Source organism: Typopeltis vanoorti, chromosome 6 (assembly GCF_054136105.1).
Source record: "Typopeltis vanoorti isolate ZY-2024b chromosome 6, IOZ_Tvanoo_1.0, whole genome shotgun sequence".
NCBI lineage: Eukaryota > Metazoa > Arthropoda > Arachnida > Uropygi > Thelyphonidae > Typopeltis > Typopeltis vanoorti.
Window position 1 is genome coordinate 95,033,735 of NC_143554.1, and position 26,630 is coordinate 95,060,364.

Sequence of the window (26,630 nt, forward strand, 5' to 3'; positions counted from 1 at the left end):
CTGAAGCCTACTGACCACACACAGCGAAGAGAGTTCGTTAAATGGATTATGGAACAACAACAAGTGGATGCTTATTTTTCGAACAAAATGATCTTCAGCGATGAGGCTCATTTTCATCTCGACGGATTCGTTAATCGACAAAATTGTCGCATTTGGGGATCAGAAAATCCACGAGTGATTGTTGAGAAACAAATGCATCCACAACGTGTCACTGTTTGGTGCAGAGTTTGGGCTGGAGGCATCATTGGTCCATTCTTCTTCAAAAATGCGGCTGGTAAGGCAATAACAGTTAATGGTGCCTCGCTATCGCTACATGATAATCCAGTTTTTTTGCCTAAATTGCAAGATATCGATGTGTACGACATGTGGTTTCAACAAGATGATGCCACATGCCATACAGCCCGAGAAACAATTCAATTACTGCATGAGTCATTTCCTGGTCGTGTAATTTCCCGTTTTGGTGATCAGAATTGGCCGCCCAGATCATGTGACTTCACGGCGTTGGTCTTTTTTCTTTGGGGTTTTTTGAAATCTAAGGTTTATGCCAACAAGCCCACGACCACCCACGCCTTGAAGGAGGAAATTGAGCGCTGTATCAACGAAATTCAGCCACGTTTCTGCAAAACGGTCATGGAAAATTTCGACAAAAGAGTGAGTATGTGCCAGCAAAGCCGTGGAGGCCATTTACCCGATATGCTATTCCATGCATAACCCTATGCTGTATACTTTATGAATCAATAAGAAATTACAATTTTTAATTAAAAACCTGTGTTTTCTATCACAATTACTTCTTGCGTGAATTTTGGGACACCCTGTATGTACTTTTCCACATAAGATGTTACCTTTCACCAATACAATGGTTAAAGCTGAATTAATCCCAAATCTACCCAGAGATTGCTTTATGCTATTTAGAAGGCACTCAGATTAATTGATGACCTTTTCTCTCTCTTCATTGCAGATGTTCAGTTTCTGCCTTATGCTTCGTGTGTAGATATTTTCATGGTCAATCCTCTGCTAAATTGGCCACTATCATTCCATTCCTTCATTTTCTTCCAAAACTCTAAAAACAGGAGCAACTGCTGGTCTGCATATTTTAAAGTTGTATTATAACGTATATGACTTTTGATCCTTGTGATCTATATTCCATACTACCTGATGTAGTTGATCTTCAAAAACTTGAAAAATGCATTTTCCTTGTGTCCAGATATTACCTATTATGATCTCCCTACCATTTTATGCAAAGTTGTCACTGAAGATATGCTTCATAAGAATGGAAGAGAAATAAAGGCAGAATATCTGGTTGTTCTGACATATTTGCAAAAACGTTGAGGAGCGGTGAGCAAGAGGGAATATATCGCATAAGAGTGTGAAAATAGTAAATGATTTTGTCATGGTTTAGAGCAGAGTTTCCCAAACTGTGTTCCGTGGAAGGTGAATAAGTGTTCCTGGAATTTGTCATTTTAGTTTTCTAAGCAATTTTCATAAATAAATATTTTATAGTGGAAATATTCTGAGGAGAATAATATTCGTGAATATGTCGAAAAGCTCAGACCCAAAATGCCTAATATCATCTATGTAGCAAATGTTAGTGACCAAGCCATGTATTTTTAAACATGTTCATGAATTATCATTCATTTTCACATCAAAACCTTTCAACATTTGGGAAAGGGAATATTGCTGTTTATGACTGGTCATAAAAATTGCCTGCAAGTGGATTATAACAATTTTCACACATCGAAATCTTTCAACAATCAGAAAAGAGTCTGCCGCTGCTTATGACCAATCATAAAAATTGCCTGCAAGCTACAAAAATGGGCGGCATATCCTCTGTTCTCAAAACTGAAAGAAATAACATCTGTGTAGCAAATGTTAGTGACCAAGCCGTGTATGTTTAAACGTGGAAGTATTCATGAATTATTGTTAATTTTCACACATCGAAACCTTTCAACATTTGGGAAAGGGAATACCGCTGTTTATAACCGGTCATAAAAATTGCATGCAAGTGGATTATAATAATTTTCACACATCGAAATCTTTCAACAATTGGGAAAGAGAATACCGCTGTTTATGACCAATCATAAAAAATTGCCTGCAAGCCGATTACAACAATGGGTGGCGTATCCTCTGTTCTCAAAAATGAAAGGAATAACATCTGTGTTGCAAATGTTAGTGACCAATCAGCAAGGAAGTATAAAAAAAATTTTCCACTAAAATTGAAGATCAAGGTAGTCTGTATCTGGTTCTCAAATCTAGTAATACTGAATACTTTCTTCGCAAGTTCGTATTGTAGGGTGAAAGTTTCAAAACCATATGCCGTGATTTTTTAAAAGTAATAGCCCTTCAGATTTAAATTTTAATATGAATAAGAGACAAGGGACTTTGTTTAATTTTGGTATTAAGAAATCTCTTATTGAAGGTGTTTGTGATGCAACAGATAGTCATCCACCACCAGCCTACGAAGCGATTTCCAGGATGTACAAAAGGAGGGGAGGGGGAACTACTAGCACACAGGAGAAAAAATTCTGCATTCACTCGTAAGTACTTATAATATTATAAATTTTTGTGATCAGAATGGGATATGTCTATGAAAATCAGCACAAATTAATTTAATGATGTTGGCCTGAGGAAACTACAAAACGCTACAAGATTTCATTAATCCAGTGATTGATAACTGATTTAAATGTAATTTTATATTTGTCAACATGTCACACCATATGCATAAGTGTACTAATACTCTTTATGATTATGCCATAATTAATTATTAATATTGTAATGTGTTAATAATTAATTAATAATTATTAATTAATTGATACATTATAAAATAATCAAGGTGTTCCATTAAAATTTTGGAACACCTTGATTATTTGTGTTGATGTAAACAAATACTTTATTTACGTCATTTACTTATATATGACTACATAAAACATTATTAAATCAGGTATCTACAAGTAAAAAAAAAAAGTGGTGGTGGGGGGGGTAGGAAAAGTTTGGGAAACACTGGTTTAGAGTATTGTTTGATAGTGATCAGAGTCATGTAATTCATGGGGGGGCCTGAGGATGGCAATAATAATAATAATAATAATCTTACCATATATGTGTGTATGCCTATATAATATATAGGCATAACCTGATCACTGTTTCTCCCCCCCACTACCACCACCACTTTTTTTTTTTTTTTTTTTTTTTTTTTTTTTTTTTTTTTTTTACTTGTAAATACCTGATTTAATAATGTTTTATGTAGTCATAAGTAAATGACGTAAATAAAGTATTTGTTTACATCAACACAAATGTTTTACTGGGTACCATATGAAACTGTATTCCACAAATTAGAGTAAATGGGGATGGATATAAGGGCAGTTGATTCATGGAGAGAGAGAGAGAGAGAGAGAGAGAGCAAAGAGTATGTGTAGGAGAAGAATCCAGAATGAGGCAGGTGATTACTCTCTGCTATGGGCTCTGTGCTTGGACCACTGCTATTAATTTGCACTCTAATGATATAGGAAATTATTTGAAGGGAAATAGTGTTTGCTGATGACACAAAATTGGATATTGTAATAGTTATGGCAATGTAGTTGCATCTAGAATGGCTTAAATAGGCTGGTATGGGCCAAAGATACTGGATGCCAACTTAATATGGAAAATTGCAAAGTTATGCATTTTGGGATGAAAATAGTACAAGTTTGTAATGCATTTCAACAGATTTTGATGAAATGGTGGAGGAGATCCAGATATAAGTGCTAATGATGGTGAGCAGTCTGTGGAATGCTTCCTAATGAGGATAGATTAATAATTTGTGAATTGAAGAAGTTGGTGGATAGGTGGAAAAAAGTTACTGAAAGGGTTTTATAGGATTGATGCAGAGAAAAGTTTTCCGTGCTTGGCTAGAGGGACAAATTGAGAAGGTCATCCCTGGAAATTGAGAAAAAGTATGGGTTAGTAAGGGTACCAGGACTATATTTTTCACTTGAAAAGTACTGAATGAATGGAATTGGTTGCCTAAGTAAGTTTTGCCACATGGATAAAATATATCAAAACTGTAAGCTTCATATCCATGTTATTTCTATAATCTCCAAAAGTTATATTAACTTCGACGGATATTTCATATCCATGTAGTATTGACACATATATACATGGCTAGGCCAGTTCGGTGGTTAAGGAATTGTATGATAGTTATCAGGTGGGTAGTTTGGACCTCCCACAGTGCATCTTTGGACTATGGAGAGTCCAGTGCAATAATAATAAAAAAAGAGCCCAATGCTTTATTTTGACAATGCTGAAATAAATAGAATTAAAGGATATTAAAGATCATCATAAAATTAATTACAGATATAGACCATATTGATCTGTTCTAGTCTTATTATCCATCTAATATCTTTTGAGGTCTACCCTGCCTTCTCTTTCCATTTGGTTTATATTTTATTAATTGTTTAGGATATTGGGTGTTTGCAATTTGGTTGATATGTTCTATCCAATTTTGTAATTGTTTAGTTTTTCTTCTGTTGATTTTATTTTTAGTTATTTTAAAATATCTTCATTCATCTAATGTCTATTTTGCACTTCATCTCATTTCACTTGTTTTTATTCTTTGAATATCTAGTTTGCTTATTTCCCATATTTCAGCCATGTAATAATGTAGGCACTGCTAAAGTACAGTATTGCATATTTTCAAGCATGTTTCTTTTTGTACAATGTTTGAGTGTTCTATTTATCAGGCTTGTATCTGTAAACATTTTGAAGTTTTTAATTTTGTTTTTTTCTCCTTCATAAGATATTTCACATCCAAGATAATTGAAAGTATTTATCTGTTCTATTACTTTATTATTATTAACTATTTTACTTAAAACTGGAGTTTGTCCACAAAATGCCATTGTTTTAGTTTTATCTATGGATATTTCCATTCCAAACTATTATAAACTATTATAATGTTTAAATTATATACTGTATTTTTCCATGTATAAGACAACCCTACTTTTTCAAACCCAAAATTAAGAAATCAATATTTTAAACATCTTCACTGTCTAATCATACACTCAGTGGGAAGAGGTCCAAACTGTCTCTCTGAAGCTTTATTTCCATGTTCTTTTGTGTAATTGATGACTTTTAACTTGAATCTTGAAGAATCTGACAATCGTTTTTTATTTTTGGACGTTTTTATGGGCTAGTGCTCAAAATATTGTTAATGCATTAACTTATCCCACCAATGAGTTGCAGGCGTATGAATGCTTTCAGAGTTCTGATTGGTTTATTCAGAATTAGCTATTAATGACGTCAGTCAACAGAGTTAACAAAGGCTAGTGATTGATGGAAGCCTGTTCGTGGGTGACAAGGTACTGGCAGTTTTGCACAGTACCTTGCTGTTGAGAGACCCCGCGGGTCTCTCAACCGGTTACCCACTGTGTGTAAGACGACCCCCAATTTTTGTGTAGCTTATACATGGAAAAATGCTGTTATTGCTCTTTGTAAATTGTCTTCCTTATCTGATATTATGACCTGATCATTGCAAATAATAGAGTATTTGTTTTCTTATTCCAGGAAATTTTTATACCTGGATTGTTTAAGGTGTTCCACTGTATTAATGAAATTCTTTCTTTTAAGGTTACACTGGTCAGCATTCATGATAAAAGAATTTAGGGAGACAAAACACACGTGTTAAAAAAAATAATTACTTTACTTAATAATATTAAGTAAAGTATAGCTAATATTAAGTAAACTAATTTTTATTAACACGTGTGTTTTGTCTCCCTAAATTCTTAACCATGAATGTATTAATGAAATGTTTTTCATTTATTTTTATATCATTATCTTTTTATATATATAGTATTGCACGTAGTAAAGTGTTAGGTATATTTATTCTTTGTAATATATCAAACAATATATATATATATTTTTTACTTTGTCAAATGCTTTTTCATAATCTATAAACAAAAGATGAGTTTCTAAATTAAATTCTCGTCTTTTCTCTATAAGTAATTTTAAACAAAAAACTGCATCTGTTTTTTGTCTTTTTAAAAAGAGCATCCTTTTCTAAATCCATTTTGTCATTCTAATAATATTTCTTTCACTATATATTTTCAATTTTTCATGAAGTATTCTACTGTATATTTTGTAGCATGTATTCAGTAAACTAATACTTCTGTAATTAGCAGGTTTTGTTATATCTTTTTTTTTTTTTTTAAATATGGGTATTACTATGAGGGTGGTTTGAAAGGTTCTCAGCCTCAACCATAGATGGCAGCACTATCGGCAAGATTTTTTTTTCCTAAGTTGGTACATCTGTCATAAGCATCCATGTGAAGTTGCAAGTCATTCTCTCAAGTAGTTTGTTTTATACAGCAGTCTGAAGCAAAAATATTGTCTGTATCCCTTGAAATGGATAAAATTGAGTATCGTGCAGTTATAAAATTCTTTGTAAAAGAAGGTTTAATGCCAAAAGAAATTCATTCGAAGTTCATAAAAGTTTATGGACACTCTTCTCCTTCATTTTCAACAATTAAGAAATGGGCTGCCGAGTTTAAATGTGGCCATACCAGCCTTGAACATGATCTGTATGAAGGATGTCAAAAAAGTGTAACAGCACCAGAAATTATTGGTCAAGTGCACAATATGGTATTGGATGACTGGCGAGTCAAAGTGCGTGAAATTGCTGAGACTATAGGCATTTCAAAAGAACGTAGGATATGTTCTGCATGAAGAATTGCAAATGAAAAAGCTTTGTGCAAGATGGGTGCCATGCTTGCTCCCAGCAGATCAAAAACGCACTCACATGAAAACCTCTGAACAGTGCTTGCATCATTTTAACAAGAATAAAACTAATTTTGTGCATTGATTTATTACTATGATTGAGACTTGGATTCATCATTACACACACCAGAATCCAAACAGCAGTCAAAACAGTGGACAGAAGCTGGTTGTTCAGCGCCAAAAGACAAAGTCAGTTCCATCAGCAGGAAAGGTCATGGCATCGGTGTTTTAGGATGCTAAAGGCATTTTGTTTATTACCGCATATTTTTGCATATAATGCGAACTAGAAATTTTGTTTGAAAACTAGCCCTAAAATGCCATGTCCACGTATAATGCGATCTGTTAATCTTGTTCCATGACATTATATACAAATACAGTACGAATTAACGAAAGAAATATTTATTTTAAAACAAAATGTCAAAATCCTTTAAATTCTTCATCTTTTGAATCACCAAACATTTCATTTATAAATTCATCTGTAGGGATTGCGTTATCAGTATAGCAGTTGTCGTCGTCATCTTCATACTCTCCATTTTGTTGTGCGTCATCCTTGCTTTCGTATATGACGTGATCTTTGGATCCATCCATTTAATTACTTATTCCACATTTAAGAAATGAGCGTTCAATCATTTCAGATGGTATCAAATCCCACGCTTCTTTTACCCAGCTGGTGACTAGGGTGATCTCAGGCTTCTGAAAATTTGTCATCTTCACCAAACCAGATGACATCCATTCTCTCCATTTTTCATGTAAGTGATCTTTAAACGCCTTATTCAAGCTGACATCAAGCGGCTGCAAAATGGAAGTTAGACCCCCCCCCCATATGACTGCTAGGTCTGTACGTAGATCACGTGCTTTCTCTTTGCTTGCCTCCGTTAAATGCGCCTGGAACATATCCCAGACTAGCTTGCTTTGTTGATGTAACAAGCTACCTGGACGTATGTTCCATACTTGATCCAGCCACAATTGTACACCTTCTTCATCCATCCTACCTTTCTGATTAGCGTGAACAATTACACCTGGTGGAAATTTCACATGCTTCGGAATTTTCTTCCTTTTAAATATCACTGTCGGCTTTAATTTGGTTCCGTCTGCCATGCATGCTAGAACAACGGTAAAATGCGTTTTTTCATGTCCCATTGTTTTTATGAAGACACCCTTTTCACCAACTGAGTTTACCGTTCGATTCCCAGGCATATCAAAGTACATGGGCGTCTCATCCATATTGCCAATTTGGGAAAGTTCATATCCGTGACACTTCCATAATTTTATGATAAATTTATGGAAGGACGGCACTTTTTCTTCAAGCTGCTTTGGTAACTTCTGCGCAATTTTTGTTCAGTGTTGTAATGTTAATGCTTTGCATTCCATGAATCTGTTGCACCACTCAGGCGAAGCAAGAAAAGATGAAATACCTGGTGTGTCCTTGAATTTACCATTCTTGAGTTGTAGAGCTCGAAAACGAATTGCATTTCTTATTACTATAATGTCATATTGTCGTTGCGTCAAAATCCATTCATTTAGCTCTTCTTCAAGTTCTGGAAAGGATGCTACATCTACACGACGAGCACGCTTCGTTTTGGAGATTTTTTCAAGACTGTCTTTTTTTGCTTATGCCAAAGTCTAATATTACTCTCTGCTACACCAAATTCTGCAACACTATTATTATGTTCTTTTGCAAACTGCACGACACAAATCCTGCTTCAAAAGATGAACATTTACGTTTCTGTTGGCTCATTTTCAGGCTAGGTTTGTTTAATGAATAATATTTAAAATGAACTGTGGTTAAACCGATATACCTAACTGTGCTCTATCATTAGCATTACTTACATTACTGGCTTTATGCGCAGATATGATGCGCGCTCGGTCGCTGAATGCGAGTGGGTCAAGTAGATTTGGTTGCATAGGCATTAGGTAGTATGTATTGTGTGTGCAAGTCTAATAAGATGTTATATTTTTTAGGATCTGCATATAATGCGAACCCCTAACTTTAAGTAGTATTTTTTACCATAAATTTTTCACATTATACGCAATAATATATGGTAATTATCTTGAAAAGGGTAAAACAATAACTGGGGAATATTATTATGATCTTTTGACCAGACTGGACGAAAAAATTCATGAGAAAAGACCTGGTTTGCAGGGAAATAAAAAATCATCTTTCATCAGGACAATGCACTGCCCACGAAAGTGTTTTGGCAATGGGAAAATTAAGGGATCTGCACTATGAATTGTTGGAACATCCACCGTATTCCTCAGATTTGGCTCCCTCTGACTTCTATCTCTTCCTGAAACTAAATTTCTTCCTCGCTGGTCAGTGTTTTTCTTCGAATCTAGAGGTGATTGCAGCTGTAGAGGGGGTATTTTGCAGATCTCACTGAGAACCACTACAGGGATGTGATAATGGTGCTGGAGCATTGCTGGAATAAATGTATTAGTCTTAAGGGAGGTTATGTTGAAAAATAAAAATAATTTTGAAATTATAAATTCATTTTTTCATTGTTAGGCCAAGAACTTTTCAGACCACCCTCGTATACTCATATTCCATTCTATTGGTAATTGTCTGTGGTATTCTATATAATAATCTCTGATGAAAATTTTTTTTCCAGTAAATTTATCCCATTCTGAGTTTATCCCATCTTCTGCTGCTGATTTACCATTTTTTATTTATTTTTTTTAAGTTGTCCTTTAATTCTTTCATTGCTATTATATCATTTAAAGCATTTTGTAAGTTTTTGGTCTAATTTTTTTAATGTTAGTTTATTATTATTATTGCACCCTCCATGGAGTTGGCAAACTCATCATGGAATGTTCATTGAACTGACAACATATTTATCATACCAAATCCTAAAATCATTGACTTTCCTTGCATTAACCACACATTCTGGTAATGTGTTCCATTCATTGACTTCTCCATGTGAAAAATCTATTCTTCACCACACCCTTACATAACTTCCAGGGCTGACCTCTGGTTTTTCCCCTTTCGCATCTACTTTTCGTATAATCTCATCTGGATTAATATAATAAAATTGTTTCACTAACTTAAACGTGTTTATCATATCACCTCTTTTCTTTATATCCACCAAACTCTGCAATCCACATTTCTTGAACCTCTCTCCATAGCTAGCATTCCAAAGTTCTGATACTGTCTTACTCACTCGCCTCTGGGACCCTCTCCAATGTCTCCACATCACACTGAAATGCTGGTGACCATATCTGAGCATAATAGTCCAAGTATGGTCTGACCAGTGCTTTTATACATTGACACAACTACTTATCCTTACATGTCAGAGTACTTCTTATCATAGCAGCACTGCGATGTGCAGCCTTTGCAATACTAGCAATATGCCCTCTGACTTCAGTCTACTGTCACTTATCACTCCCAAATCCAAATACAGTATATATTAAAACTATAACCCGACTCCTTTGTCTAAGTCAAAAGTGTTATTTAAATCTTCCTGATGGGAATTAACATCAGTAGTGCTACTTACATTTCTTCCCAACTTTGCATCAAATTTTTTATCTGTCCAAAGATATGCATAAAGTAATCCAGGAATTCTTTTAAATCTGTTTTGCAATTTATATTTGCAGTTTCTTTTATATCCGCATTCATGTGCTTTAGTATTTTATAGGCATTTTGTCTTATTTTGTATATATCATTTTCTAGATGTGATTAAAATTTTTTTCTCAGCTTTTTCTTTGTTTTCTCTTTTGGCTATTGCTCGTCTTATATTCAATTTCATCTTCTTTTTTTTTTTGCTACTTAATCATCTTTTAAAGGCCAGCTTTTTATTCTCAATTATTGTTTTTATTTCATTGTCCCATATGTGTAATTTTTTATTTTTATGGTATTTTTTGTGTGTTCCTAGATTTCATATGATGCTGATGTAATAATATCTTTTTATATTATTCCATTCTTTCTCGATGTCTTCATTTTGTTTTAAAATGTTTCTAAATAGTTATTAATCCTCTGTTGGTATAAATTTCTTATACTTAAATCATTTAGTAGTCTTACTTTGTAATTAGATTTTGTTTATTTTATGTACTGTATTTATTTATTTATTATTTATTTGTTTTATTTTATTATTTTTATTTTTTTGTATATTTTCCAACCAATTTGGTGGAAACCTTAATTTTGTCTGCACCTAAATAATGATCTGTATTTATTTCTAGCCAAAACCAAAAAATGAAAACCAAAAGTTTCCGAATTTCTATGCATCAGAGTTCCCTTAACTTGTACTACTTCAAAAGAGATGGGTGCTACCCATGTACCTATCTAGCCATCTTTTATTAGTGCTTGTGATAAAGGTTTATTTATTTTTATTTGTTTATTTTATTATTATTATTATTTTAATTTAGGCACTAACTGAGAGGTCACTTTTGTAAAATACAACTCTTTGGCATTGGATTCCTTTGGTATTGAAAGAGGATTCTTGCCCTCTTAAGGTTTCTGCATGGTCTCTGACCAACCAGTTCAAACCATCTGTCACTTCAGTGAAACCTTTATCAAAAGCACTAATGAAAGACAACTATATGGATGCTTAGGTGGCACTCATGTTTTTTAAGTAGTGCAAGCTAAGACAACTCCAATACCAAAGAATATATTGTCATAAACTCTTTTGTCAATTTTCAGTAACTTTCAAAGGTTCTATTTTTTTTCTTCTTCAACTGAGAATGGATCTTTAATATCTCCTATTTCTATCTATAACAAGGATCTCTCTCACACTCACTCACTGTTTGCTTCATAATAATTTTTTCCAAGTATACTCTTTTCTCCATTTCCTAAGATTTTTTTAATATACCTTAGACAGTTTGCAACCTCTTAACATTTATTTTCTACATTCTTTCCATGATGACTGTTGTTAGCTACTGTTATATATAGCATTTTTTAAAATATATATTTATATTTTAACATCATTTAAAGGACACATGCTGCTTTATTGACCAGGAAATTTTTGTTGCATAGTTTCTTCTTTTCTTGGACAGCTTCTTTATCATCTTGATTGCACCAGAAAGTTATCAGTTGCATTTACCAACATTTTCTTCTTGACTTCACCCCCCCCCCCCCCCCCCCAGTTTTCATCTTCAAGCTATTCAACCTTCGGTTATTTTTGAAGACTTATTTTTTAGAAATTTGCTATTTCAGAGTTATTTTGCTCAGCAGTAATTATTGTAGATCACTTCCTATTTCAGATAATCCTGTCTGAGCTATAAATTAAAGATACCAAGAAATTATATACTTGGTTTTATCCTTTATCCAAGTGTAAGCAAACAAGCTTGCACCTGAACTATTTTCAGGACTGGGACAACTCATATAAAAGAAAGCTAATGACTTCACATCACTTGCCTTAGTATCTCATAATGCAAAGCACATGTATAATGCTATGCATTATGGGAAGGGTCACTATCCTTTTATTGAGGTCTCATCAGTGGGAGCCAGATGCAGAGGTGATACTAAGGTTGAAGTAATGCACAAGCCAAAGGTGTCGCACCTTATTATTAAAATACTCTGGATTAGAGAAGTTTGTTGGAAGTTTTTCCACTTAGTTATACTATAAATTAAAGATACTAAGAAATTATATACTTGGTTTAATCCTTTATCCAAGCGTAAGCAAACAAGCTTGCACCTGAACTATTTTCAGGACTGGGGCAACTCGTGTAAAAAAGCTAATGACCTCGCCTTAGTATCACCTCTAGGTCTGGCTCCCACAGATGAGACCTCAATAAAGGTCAAAACCGGTCTGGGTAGTGACCCTTCCAATAATGCATAGCATTATAAATGTCTGTAATAATATGTGCTTTGCATTATGGGATACTAAGGCAATTGATGTGAAGTCATTATCTTTTTTATATGAGTTGCCTCAGTCATGAAAATAGTCAGGTGCAAACTTGTTTGCTTACACTTGGATAAAGGATAAAACCAAGTATATAATTTCTTGGTATCTTTAATTTATAGTATAACCAAGTGGAAAAACTTCCAACTCTTGTCTGAACTCTTGTGTCCTAGATCAGCCTGAAAATGCTGGTATCAGCAATAATATAACGAAAGCAATTTTTGTGTTGTGGTTTCTTGTTTTTTCTGCATGAACCAAAGAACAAATTTCAGAAAAAAAAAAAAGTCTTCAAAAAGTCATGCTTATGAATCTTGGAACATTTATTCATAATGAGTAATTTCTGCTATGGTCAGAGGACTCGTTTATAATGAGTTTTATGTCCACACCAAAATTCCGGCAGTTGTTTACAGTTATTGCTAGTTTGTTAGGGTTGTTTCTCCAAATCTTTTTCAGAACATTTTTGTAATTCTAGAATCATTTTTACTTTTTACTCTACTGTTTAGATAGCCAACAAAAAACATTTTCAGTGTTATTTATGTCAATGAACTTTTCCTAATTTTTCTAAAGAATTTTACTTTGGAATATTAACCTTTGGTTAGAGCACATGCATAAATGAGTCACATTGTTCAATTTTCTATTTTGAAAACTTGTTGCCATTGCTCTACTAAAAAATACATTCCACTAAAAAAAAAAAAAAGTACTTTCATATATGGATGACTGTTTAATGTGGAAAAAGTGCGAAGCTATGCACTTAGACACATTTATCGTTCTCTTAGTTTGTGTGGTGTGTGTGTGTGTGTGTTTGTTTGAGATGGTAAGCTGAACTCAGGTGCAGAATATTTGATGATGGTATTAGCAGTAGAGCATACAGGACATATAAAACAGTCTTATATATATATAAGATGGTTTTATTTCTGTGTCCCTCTTCCCTTTTCTCTCTTACTCTCATATACACAGACTGATTATATAATATTCTATCTTTTTTCAGAAAACGTGCTGCTGCCAAGAAGTTAATTGAACGTTATTATTACCAATTAACAGATGGATGTGGCAATCCACACTGTATTAATGAGCATTGTGCTTCCAGTGGAAAAATCCAGAGGCTTACACCAGATCAGGCAGCAGCACAAGCACTTCAGTTGTTTATGGCAAGAGCAAAATTATGTGAAACTAATCCTCCCAAAATGGCAAAACTTCCAGGTGAAGAAATTGGTAATTCTCAGGGATCACCTTCATCAATGGATACATCAGTTTCTGATACCACAACCCAACCTAATTTGGCACTGGCAAAATTACCATCTCCAATGGAAGAAAACACTACTATGGACATTGCCAATAATTCCCAGGGGGATCGGCTAATTATAGCAGATAAGCCTGAATGGTCTCCAGCTCAACCATCTACATCATCTGGGAATGCAGTTCTATCTCCCAGTGCAACTGAGGAAAATGTGACCTTACATGCAGGTATGGATATTTATTTCTTGTGGATAAAGCAATATTAGTGATAGTATTATTCTAAGTATTATATAGTAAATCTTTTAAGACAATTAATATTGACTTATTTAAAGTTAGTTATCCTTAAAATGTTACACACTTAAAAAAAAAAGCAAATACATAAATTTTGCACATATAATTTCCAGAGTTTACAATTTTGGTAATTACATATCATAATACCAACTACCATATTTTAGAACCATAAAGCACTATGGTTGTATTACTGGAAATATGTACTGCCAATAACAATTCCAAAATAGCAGGTGGCCATATTTTTTCTCAACACAGATGTAGATTGCTTTTCAGACTTCAGATATAGATTGCTTTTCAGTTTTCAGACTCTTATCTCCAAATATACTTAAGATATATAAATGAAATGGCATTTCATTTATATATCTGTATGGAGTATTCTAGGCCACACTAAAAGGTAGTGCTTAAGGTCAAAGCTGTATAACTGACAGGAGACATCCACATAGCCTTCAAAGGAATGCGGAGAACCGACTAGGGCTTCTGACCTAATGTCCAATCCTCACCTTCTCGTGGTACACCCTGTTAGGTATCTATCTACCTGGATACTGCACGGACAAGGATGGGCTGGCAATTTGGGATTTAGCTGAACAAATTGTATTCTTATTGGCTTTAACTACAATATAAAATGATGGTACAACATGATAGAATTTCATGCCAGCTGGGACATCGCCAGGTTAAGCAAGACCCCTGTTGTTTTCGCCAGTGAACCAAGACGAACGGCGAAAAGTCAGCTACTGGAACATATCCTAAAGCACACTCCAACTCAAGATCGGTACTATCAACATAAGAAACCTGAATGGCAAAGAAATGTAGCTAGCTGAGGAATTGGATAAGTACCAGATTGACATAATAGGGATGACTGAAACAAAAAAGGCAAAAACTGGTGAGCTCTTTCTGAGCAATAAATACAAAATGTTATATTCAGGCAATGACAATCAAAGAAAAGAAGGAGTAGCGATAGTATTCAACACTAAATATGTGACTAATCTTGAATGGTTGACAATTTCAAGTAGAGTGATGTGGACAAATATCAGAATGGGGGGGGGGATTGGACAATGAGACTTATTTGTGCCTGTGGTCCCGCTGAAGGGGGGTCTCCTAAATTTGAAGTGGAGGAATTTTTTGAGTCTTTAGAGAAAGCAATTGAACACAATGAAAAAGAAAAAGTTGGTCCTTGTTGGGGATCTAAATAGCAGAGTAGGAAATGATTGTTAGACCTACAAAAATGTTTTGGGAAAATTTGGAGAAAAAAGCAAAGCTAATAATAATGCAAATACCTGTTGGATTTCTGCTCAGGACATGGACAGGTTATAACACACCATATTCCAACATAAAAATTTGCACATTTTCACATGGAGAGAAGAGGCAAGGAATAAAAAATATCTCACTGACTATGTTATTGTTGATAGTAATGTTTTCTCCCTGGTGCAGAACACTAGAGTGTACAGAGGATTTGAAATTGGAAGTGATCACCATTTAGTCTTGAGCATGATAAAATTGAATTTCATATTGAAAAGAAAAACGTAAAAAAGTTTTAAAGCAAATAAAAGTTGAGCAGCTCTCAGATGTTAACTACAGACTAAAATGCACAAACATTTTTGAAGAAAAAATGAAAGAGTTTGTGAACAGGAACCAAACCTTGGAGATTCAGTGGCAAACCCTGAAAAAAAAAACATTGATTGATCTTCATGGTGGACACAGGAAGTTAAAGAGGCAATGAAGGAAAAGAAGAAAGCATATCAAAAGTTTATGAGAAATAAGTTAGTGTACTCTTAGAGAATACAGAGACAAATGTAAGAAAGTTAAACACTGTGCAAAGCTAGATACACGAAAATCATGGAAAGACTTTGGTCAGAAAATAGAAAATAAATATGAAGAAGGTGGCAAAATATTCTGGAGGTTGAAGAAGCTCAGAAATGGAGATAAGAGTGCTGTAAAAGGAATTAGAGATGATAAAGGTGACATGGAAACTGGAGAAAAAGATATCCTTGAAATATTGAGTAATTACTTCAAAAAATTGCTAAATGAAGCAATCAGTGACAGCACAGTGGTAAAAAAACACTGACCAGGCATGCAATCAGGAATACATATCCATACTTGAAGCAGAAAAAGCCATCAGAAGCCAGAAATGTGGAAAGGCAGCTGGAGTAGACGATATTCGACCAGAAATGCTCAAGTATGAAGGTATAAAAGTCTTACAGTGGCTGCACTGCATAGTTCAGAAAGCCTGGACAGAGGTTCGAATTCCAGGTGGTTGGAGTAGAGCTCTCATAGAACCCATATATAAAAAGGGAAATAAAACTGAATGTGAGAATTACAGAGGTATTGCTCTGCTGAGTGTTCCTGCTAAGATTTATGCCAGTATACTTGAGAAATGGTTGAGAAGGATTATGGAAGAGAAGCTCGGTGAAGAACAAACTGAATTCAAGCTAAATAGAGGCTGTCAGGATCAGAATTTCACTTTATGACAAATAGTTGAGAAATCATGGGAATATAACAGATATCTGTATTTAAATTTTGTAGATCTGGAAAAAGCTTATGACAATGTGCCAAGAGAGAAGCTATTCAAAATACTACAGTTGTATGTCAGTGGGGCATTATATCAAGCAATACTTAGTCTTTATTTGAGTTGTAGGTTAGCAGTTAGAATTGAAGGAAGTACAGGAAGATGGTTTAATGGTAAATCTGGCGTCACATAAGGATGTACTTTATCCCCTCTGTTATTCATTATCTATATGGGTCACGTTATGAAGGAAAGTGGTATTAATGTGATATCAAAATTGGAGATGTTAATGTCAGCTGTTTGCTTTATGCGGATGATTTATATTTCTAAATAAATCCTCTACAAGTCTGCATGATTCCCTGACTAAATTGAATGACTGTGTAATAGATATGGTATGAAGGTCAGCAATAACAAGACAAAGACAATTAAAATAGGCAGACGCATTGAAAATATCAAACATCATTTCAGCTACTTAGGCATGATTTTTACTGAAAATGGTAAATTAAATATGGAAATAGACAACTGAATCAATCAACAAAGCTGTGGTAAGAAGTCAACTGAATAAATTTATATGGAATAGAGAGAAAAGAAATGCATGTGCAGTTGAAACAACAATTAGTTATAGCTACACATTCCTGGTCTTTCTAAATCTTGATTAAAAGCTATTGTAATACTAAAGCATTACACTAATGAGAAATGAGGGATGCTCTCAGACAATTTGAAGCCAACCTTCTGACATATTATACACTTCTAAGATAACTTATTGCATACCTTCTCACAGTTACTTATATCCATATCACAAGAGTACCAACTTATCATGGTTATTTACAGATCTTCCTTCACAACCAGACCTTTGTACACCACCTGAAACTGGAAATAAATTGTAAAGCTCTATGCAAAATCTGTATTTTGGAACTTGTTGATATGTCAATGATTTTATTATAGAATTTGCTATGTCATTAATATTATAGGATATAGAATTTTTTTTTTTTTTTTTTGGTAAATGAAATCAAAGGAAGTACATAATTGTTTTATAAAAGTAACACTGACTGTGGTGAATTTTTATCAAATGTTTGATTATATTTTTTGATGACTGTAGGGTATTTAAGAACTAGAACTACCTTTCAGTTTAACTTTTGCATTTACCATCTATATATAAAATCATCATGAAGTTATTGCAAGTTCAGTGAATTTGAATGAAATTTGGAGTACATGCAAATATTTCTTTCCATGAAGTTCAGATCTTGCCTATCCCTTTCTCAAAGCATTTAATTACATTTTTTTAAAAAAATCTCCAGCATAGAAAATTACACAGTGATTCTTAACCCTTGACTCACACTTTTTTAGATATCATCTGCTCATTTGGGGGTATGCTGTCATCCCACGACATTTCTTCTCCCCCTCCCTCCCCTCCACTATAGGTAATTGAAATTGTTATTGTGTTTAGATAGCCTAAGCTATTAACAGATTTTACCTACTACGATATTTTGAAAGGGGAAAAAGGAAGGGAAAATAAAAAAATTTACTGATATTTACCAAGTGTCATACTTTCTAACGAAAACATAAAAAAAAAAGAATATATCCTAAATTTTCTTGTGCAAATGTGTTGTTAGGTTTCAGTTAAAATGTGTATGAAAAAAAGCTTACAGTACAAATGACGAACTTGTTTACACAAAACAAACAATGAATGTCAAAAATTGATGTTTACGTTAGTAATATATTACACAAAACTAAAACATTTTTCTACCATGTGAATGATATGTAGTTGGTAAATATAATAAAAGTTTAAAATGCATCTAAATCAGTTTATAAACCATGTAGAACGTTAATTCTTTCTAGCATATTCATCACAAATGTCTTTCCTGTGATCCGCATGCATGCGCGCGCACACGCACACACACACACACACGTCACATACTGAACAGTGGACTTTGGTTTTCCGATCCGTGGCTCATGGACAGATCTGACATCTAGCTTGCTTCTTCACTTTTGGTTCTGGAGGTCGCTCAGCCTCAGCAGGACCAGCATTGGTGTCTTCATCGCTTTGGATGTTCAGAACTCTCTTTATGATATTTGTAAGTTCTGTAGACAGTAGCTGAGCCAGTCTCCTTTTCATGTGTGGTGTCACAAGATTCAAGCCCAAATTCTTCAAGTATTGGCACCTAATCATCTTTTTCTTAGTTGCTGACTGGAGAATTATCTGCAAATTGATTCCTGCTTGATGATCTAGCATCCCATAAAAACAGTGCAGAGACCATCTTCTGGTTTTGTGGCTTTTTATGTGGTTATGAGCCATCTGGTCGAAACTGTCAACACCACCACCTTTTGTGTTGTTATAAAAAAGGATAACTTCTGGTTGCTTGGAGACCTCATCAACTTTCTTGTCACTGTGCATTGATAGAAATAGCTGTGGTGCATAACACAAATTTAACACACACTAATGCTCACTGGGGTATGCTATCACCCCAACGGTCTTACAGAACGACACATACTTCATGAACTATACTCACTCACTCATTGACTGATGTGGAGAACGATTATTGTTTAGAGTATAGCTGGGTGGGGGAAGCGCTGTGCACATCTGCGGATAATGTGTAGATGAAAATGGAGTCACCTGCTGGGGTAATGCATCACCCCGGGGAGCTTTGCAGGGTTAATTATATGCAGCTATACTCTCATATTGCTGGAGTTCAAGCAGAGGAAAAACTACTGATGTAATGACTGTTTCTTTTTTTTTTTTTTTCTGTTGCTGTTTTTGTGGATAATATTGGATGATATAATCATAAAATCTACATCTCACTAGGCATTGATATCCTATCCTATCCTTCTCATCTGTTCCTTAGGATGGGCTGAGTCCCCCTGAACGAGGAGCTTACGATGAATTAATGCAGCCGCAGAGACTCTTTGGCATGGATATATATACATCAGTAGATGGAAGAACCTATATATATATATATATATATATATGTAGAAAGCATTTTACCTTGGGTATAATAAATTTAAAAATACCAAGCTATTTTAAACCTGGTTTTACTCCATTTCCCAAGTAAGCAAACAGACAAGTCAAGTCAAGTAGACTTCCAATACGCCTGCACGTATTGGAAGTCTAGCTAACCCTCAAAGTAGTGCAAGACCAAGGCAACTCTTGGTAAAAGTAGAATAAGCTCTGATCACTAATCTTAATATTTACCCTTAATGCAAAGCACATCTCCTGGAGGAGATGTATGATGTTTTGTGTGCTTACTTGGGAAATGGAGTAAAACCAGGTTTAAAATAGCTTGGTATTTTTAACACACACACACACAGTTGATCCTTGAACAACACGGGGATTAGAGATGCCGACCCCCTGCATTGTTCAAAAATCTGTATAACTATTGCCTCCCCAAAATCTTAACTACTGATAGCCTATTGTTGACCGGAAGCCTTACCGATAACATAAAACAGTCGATTAACACATTTTATATTGCATATCAGTATGTATATATACTGTATTCTTACAATAAAGTAAGCCAGAGAAAAGAAAATGTTATTAAAGAAAATCATAAGGAAGTGAAAATACATTTACAGTACTGTACTGTATTTATCACTTTTGTAAGTTTATGTTGTATGTTTACAAGATGAATAATATGTCTGTCAGTACCTACATCAATATTATCTTATATGATACAAAACACTGTAGATATTATATGAATTACTAACACTAGATAACAAAGATGAAAAGATAACTTGAAAAAGAAATTATTCATATTTATTTACAGTTATAAAGATTCATGCATCGATAACAAAGAAGCAGCAATATGATAGCTGTATGTTAGCCTAGTGCCGGGGTCGGCAACCTTTTGAGTCGGAAGAGTCAAAAATTACAATTTACAAAATTTCAAAGTTTTTAAAGAGCCACAAAATTTTAAAAAGTTTTTAAAGAGCAACAAGATCTTATTGTCTTCAAGGCATTTTTGCACGGCATTCGCTATATCTTCCCCTCTAGTTTGTTAGATACTACAAATATTAGATACTTAGTTTACGAGTAAAGGTGTTATGACCAGCTATGCCGAAATCAATGAAAATTGCCAAACATATAAACTTCCGAGAGCTTCCGACGGACTGACGACAGTGACGATGCGTGTCACGGGGAAGGGGTGCGGTGAAAAGCGAGTACAAGTGGCTGAGAGATAGAATCAGTGCCTAATCCTCGTTAATCGATTCAGAACGATTTTTAATTTTTTTTTTTTGATAAAATAAATAATATTTGCGTATGGAACTAAAGAGCCGCAGCTTCACATCCAAAGAGCCGCATGTGGCTCGCGAGCCGCAGGTTGCCGACCTATGGCCTAGTGCAATTGATACAATTACTTTGCGGTAGCCTAGCCTATACACTAATGACTGAATCATTATAAAATAAATTTTAACTAATTATAACAGTTAATTTTATGCAGTTATGATTTAACACTGCTTCTTTACGTTTATTAAGATTTCTTTCTTTTTCAATGATTAGATTATCATTGGCAAATACTAGAGTGAGACATGGATAATTTGAATTTTGATGCGGCTTTTAAATACAGCCATATAATACGCACAGAAATATTAAAAAGTAATCTCTTGGGAAATTATTTTTCTAGATTGAACCAAAAAAAGGCTGAAATAACTCGTCCTGCTTATTATGCACAATTCCAACCTGTTCGACTATAATCATACAATCTGCAAAAGCTCTGACAGAAAAACAGGACATTCAGTAGATCATCAACACTGTTTCCCATAAATACAGACAAAAAAAAGTTATAAATATATATTAAAAACTTGTCTGTATTGGTGTCATAAAGACGTCAGCTCACACTTCATGTAAAATAGGTGAAACTCAAAAAAACAAATACAGCAACTCATGGCAAATGACAACTTTCTGTTGGATTGCTTCACACAACAACCAGTCACAGCCACTAGCTGCTGCTGTCTCAACATACACACACACATACATCCTGCTTCGCCTTCTAGGCTGTTGGAACATTAAACCATTGAAACATTAAGAATTTGGTATGCTGCGCCATCTGCCCATTCTGTTTAAAGGGCTCAAAGGTGTCTGCATTTATACATACCTGGCTATTAATGCAAATGTGATGCAAAGCATCTTCTTCTTCATGAAGCATTAGTATATTGTCTTTAATTTTTAGGAATCATCCAAAGCCAGGAAACAGTTAGGAGAGTGTTTATCTGCAAAAATATATCATCAGTGAAATTGCTATTCCATGGGTGTGCACACCTGGAATATTTGCCCCTGATATATATATATATATATATATATATATATGTATATATATCATTGACACACAGTATGTTGACAGAAGTATTTGGACACCTAGTTCTGCTCAATAAAATGCATTTTAGTTACATTTCTAGTACCGAGGGTGACCACTTTTGATCTGAATGATAGCAACTATCCTTTGTAGCTTGCTTTCAGCCAATATCTGTTACGTCGCAACAGAAATATTCTTCATTCCTCGTGCGAAGTTACTTCCATTGCTGATGCTGATGACGGCCAGTGTGGTCTGGCATTTTAATTTGTCCCAAAGACGAAGTTGAGGTCTCTACTTGGAGCTAGCCAGTCCAACACTTCTACATTGTTTATAAAAACCACTATTGAACATGCAGTGCAGTATGGCATGGAGCATTGTCATGCTGAAATATGCAAAAGTCACTGCCGAAGTACTTCCACAGTGTCAGAACCTGAAGTCGTTCAGAATTTCCAGGTGGCCACCAGTCATGGATTTTGGTACATCCATCAATGGACCAAGCTTTATCCAACTGATTCATTCTGCCCCATTACTGAACCTTCACCGAACTAGACAGTTGGAATGATGCAGTCCTTCCAGAGCCATTCCCTGGATAATCTACTGGACCAAACATGATCACGAGAGCAAAACTTTTGGAATTGTGATTTGTCACTACACAGGACCTTTTTCCATTCACTTATGGTCCAGGAACAGCGTGAAGGACACCAGTATAAACATTATTTGGCATTAAGTGGGATATTGTTCACAGCAACTCTGCTATGGTAACTTAAGGCATGCAACTCTCTGTGGACAATTCTAGTCTGGTAGATGTCCCTGCAGCATTTTTTAGATTGACTGCGAGATCTGCCACTGATGACATACAGGATGCTCGAAGGGTAGTTGCTGTCATTCAGGCCAAAAGTGATCCCACTCTGTACTAGAAATGTAATTAAAATGCATTTTTTTGGCCACAACTGGGTGTCCAAATACTTTTATTAACATAGTGTAGTTAGGTCTCTATGGTTAGGATGGTAGCTAGGTCTCTGATGTGAGACCTAACTACCAACCCATCAGAAGTCTGCCAGTTTAGCTGAACATGGCATCTTGACATCTAGTACAGTGCACACCATGCAGCACATCCCATCTTTTATTACCAGACTTATGCAGACACTCTCTGAATATTTGCTTGTGGTAGATACAAAATTTGCATGGCCTATTAGTTGTTCAAAATTTTGTCAACTTTTGTCAACATTGTGTGTGTGTGTGTGTGTGTGTGTGCATAGACACTGCTTGGAAGAAAGTCATTGGACCCCCCCCCCCCCCCCCCAATAGCATGTGTTTGAAGCTGGTATAAATTAGAAGAATATGATGCTCCCAAGTCAGTGCAACTGTGTCCGTGTGAAATGGCTGCAAGAAGGGAACTGATAGAATTTGAAAGAGGCATGGTGATAGAATGCCATCTTGCAGCCTATCTTTTTGGCAAATTGTTGAGAAATTGGGCCACCCCAGGTCAACAATCAGTGACACCATACTGAGATGGAAGTGCAGGGAGTCAACTGTAAGTGCTACATGCAGTGGACAAACCCACCACACTCACCAAATATGACCGTAGGGCGCTTCAAAAAATAATACGAAAGTGCTATTTGTCAGCCATCAAGTTGAATGTGGAGTTTTGGGCATCTATTTTAACATGAATCTGCACACACAAAAAAAAAAACATTCAGAACCCGACACTCACAACATAGGTTTCCATGGTAGGACTCTAACACACAAGCCCCAGATTTCCCGAACCAACATGCTGTGTCATCTTCAGCATTATAAAGAGCATGTATAGTGAGATTTGGAAGCTTGGAAAGTTGTGTTGGAGCAACGAATCATGCTACACCCTTTACCAAGAAGATGGATGCATGTGGCGAATGCCTAGTGAATCTCTTACCAGAGTGTGTAAACCCCACTTGTGAAATTCCAAGGTGGAGGTGTGATGGTATGGTGCTGTTTTTCTTGGTTCGGCCTCGGACCTTTTGTTTGTGGTGCCACAAACATTGAACTCCGAGAAGCATCTGGACATTCTAAACAATGCAATGCTTTCTACTTTGTGGCTTTTCTGCTGAACTGACCTAACTGCATGGTTTGCGGTTGTGTATGTCACCTCACTTGACTGGCCTCCACAGAGCCCTGGTGTCAACCCTATTCATTACCTGTGTGATGAACTAGAATGTCCGGTGAGGTCAAGGGACATCTGTTCCCACAACAGTCCACAAATCATGGACTGTTGTGGGGGTGTGGAAAGTATGCTCCATAGGATTTGCTGCAATCATTGCAGTGAAAGGAGGTTATGCATCTTATTAAGGTGGGTGCCATGGCTGTTTGTTCCTCACACTATGGTGTCTATTGGCTTCTTTCCAAGTAATGAGCTTGAAAAGAAGCTTCCAAGTATATGCTGTCGGCTTTGCATTAGGAACAACTACCTAATAACGTTTGACCACATCTCTGTGCAATCACAGCTTGCAGATGCCTAGGAACAGATTTCACAAGGTATCGGAAATCTTCCATGCATAACTCAACCAATGTCCACGGAGCAATTCCGTCAGTTCATGCTCATTCTGTAGAGGAGGATCAGTAGTTCTCACACCCTGTTCTAGCATATCCCACACATGTTCAAATGGGTTAAGTCAAGGCAATGTGGCAAATTTGTTGTTGCGTTCCTCCTGCCACTCAGTAGTTGCACAAGCCCAATGACAATGTGCATGGTCCTGTTGAAAGATGACACTGTGACTGGGGTAGACCTCCTGCAGATATGGAGGGAGATTGTCGGCTAACAGGTCCCTGTAGCATTCACCATTCAATGTTTGTGGGACGATAACAAATGGATAACCTACGGCATGCCAGGAAAACGCTCCCTAGACTATAACACCACTTCCACCAGCCTGTTGAACCCCAACTGTGCAACTAGGGTATATAGCTTCATGCTGTTTATGCCAAATACAAACCTTGCCATTAGGATAGTGCAGTAGGAAACGGAACTTATCACTCTAGATGGCCTTCTTCCATCTGTCGAGGTTCTATTGCTGACATTCCTTGGCCCATGACAGGTGTTGTTTGGGATGCCTAGCTGTCATCATGTGTATATCCTTGTTGGTCTCTGGCTAGTGAACCCCCAGACAAAAGCAAGGTATGGTGCATGTTGAAATGGGTCGAACTGCCCCACTGTTGTGCTAGTGGGTGAGCTGTGTGACTGTTGCACATCATTGCTGAGATACCAGTTGTGATACTTGATGCTCACCTCTAGGATCAACCACACTTGGCTGATCAGTGTTTCTGCTCAATGTCTGTTTAGTTAATCCAGTCCTGGTGCACTCTTGATACAGTAGTAAGGGAGCAATCAACAACTACTGAGTGGCTGGAGGAACACAACAACAAATTTGCCACATTGCCTTGACTTGATTGTTGTGTCCCAACTATCTGCCTGCAGTCAAAATTGGCTTATGTTGTAATGCTTCCCCATCCCATTACTGCAAATGTTTACTGATTATGTACAGAGAATAGGTGTACCCATTTATAGTAGCCGCACATGATGTTGATATTACCGTGGTACTTCATTATCGCACTGAATATGTAAATCAGGAGAAGGTGTTCCTAATGCAAAGCTAACTCAGTTTGTGTGTGCATGCACACACACACACATATATATATATATATATGTGCACGCATAAAATTTTACACAAAAAGAAATAAATACAATAAATAGATAAAATATAGATGAAACTTTATCTTCACTTTACTTGTACAGAGGAGAGTTGTGGCATAAGTGGAAGGCTGTGAGGAAGTCTCTTCCTCTCCCATAAAAACATCAAGTAACTGTCTTTCTAGGGTTTTTTCTCTTTCTCCTTTCTGTCTCTTGGCAACACTTGACTGCTTGAGTCACACTGGGCCTCTGTCTCATTGAAACCTCTCCAAGATATGTTTTTGCCTGTGTTTTAAAATGCTTCTGAATTGAGAACTGACATTGTCATTGAAAAGGTTTGATACATTTTGCTCCAGCTTTGTCAGGTGATATCTTTCCACAAAACTGCACCTCACCCCATTTCGCACACATTTCGTTGCTCAAAGAACTAGGAACATCCTTACCCTGTCTCTGAATACATTTCCTCCACTACCGTCTTTTACTGCTCCTTTTTAAGATTTTCCAGTTCTTTTGTGTTCAGCTCATTCCTATGGTCTTCCACTAACTCCTCCTCCACATCAGCATTGTCAACTTTCAAGCCCATTCTTTTGCCCAGAGATGCAATATCATCAACAAAGCAACATACTCAGCTTCAAAGTCCTGAATGTCTCTGTCTGCTACACAGTCTGGCCACAAATTCCTCCATGCTAAGTTCATGGTCATGTAAATCACTTGCACCCAGACTTTGTCAAGAATACTTAAGCAGTGGAGAATGTTGAAGTTATTTTTCCAGAATTTTCTGAGTGTTAATTTTGTGTCAGAGGTCACTTCAAAACACCTTTGAAACAGTGCTTTGGTGTAGAGCAGCGGTGGTGAACCTTTTCATGTGCACGTGCCAAAAGTTTACAAATTGAGTTGCTGTTGTGCCGACACATGTCAAAAATTTACAAATCAAGTTGCTGACGTGCCGAGCAGTTTTTACTGGGGGGGGGATTAATAGAAAATTAATTAATTTATAATATTAGTATTTTTACAGGTATTTTGCCTGCTTTTGTTTAGAAGTGCTAAACAAAAGCAGGCAAAATAGCCGTACGGCTATTAAA

The 26,630-nt window shown here is 35.8% G+C and overlaps 1 protein-coding gene across 1 annotated transcript in view; it reads left to right on the plus strand.

Annotated features, from left to right (window-relative positions):
* The window catches only part of Ube3a (ubiquitin protein ligase E3A), a 253,225-nt gene that overhangs the window by 22,406 nt on the left and 204,189 nt on the right, over window positions 1-26,630 (plus strand). Inside the window, exon 2 of the mRNA XM_090394318.1 lies at window positions 13,564-14,039. Coding sequence (XP_090250444.1) covers window positions 13,564-14,039 — 476 coding nt within the window. The remainder of the gene's footprint in view (window positions 1-13,563; window positions 14,040-26,630) is intronic.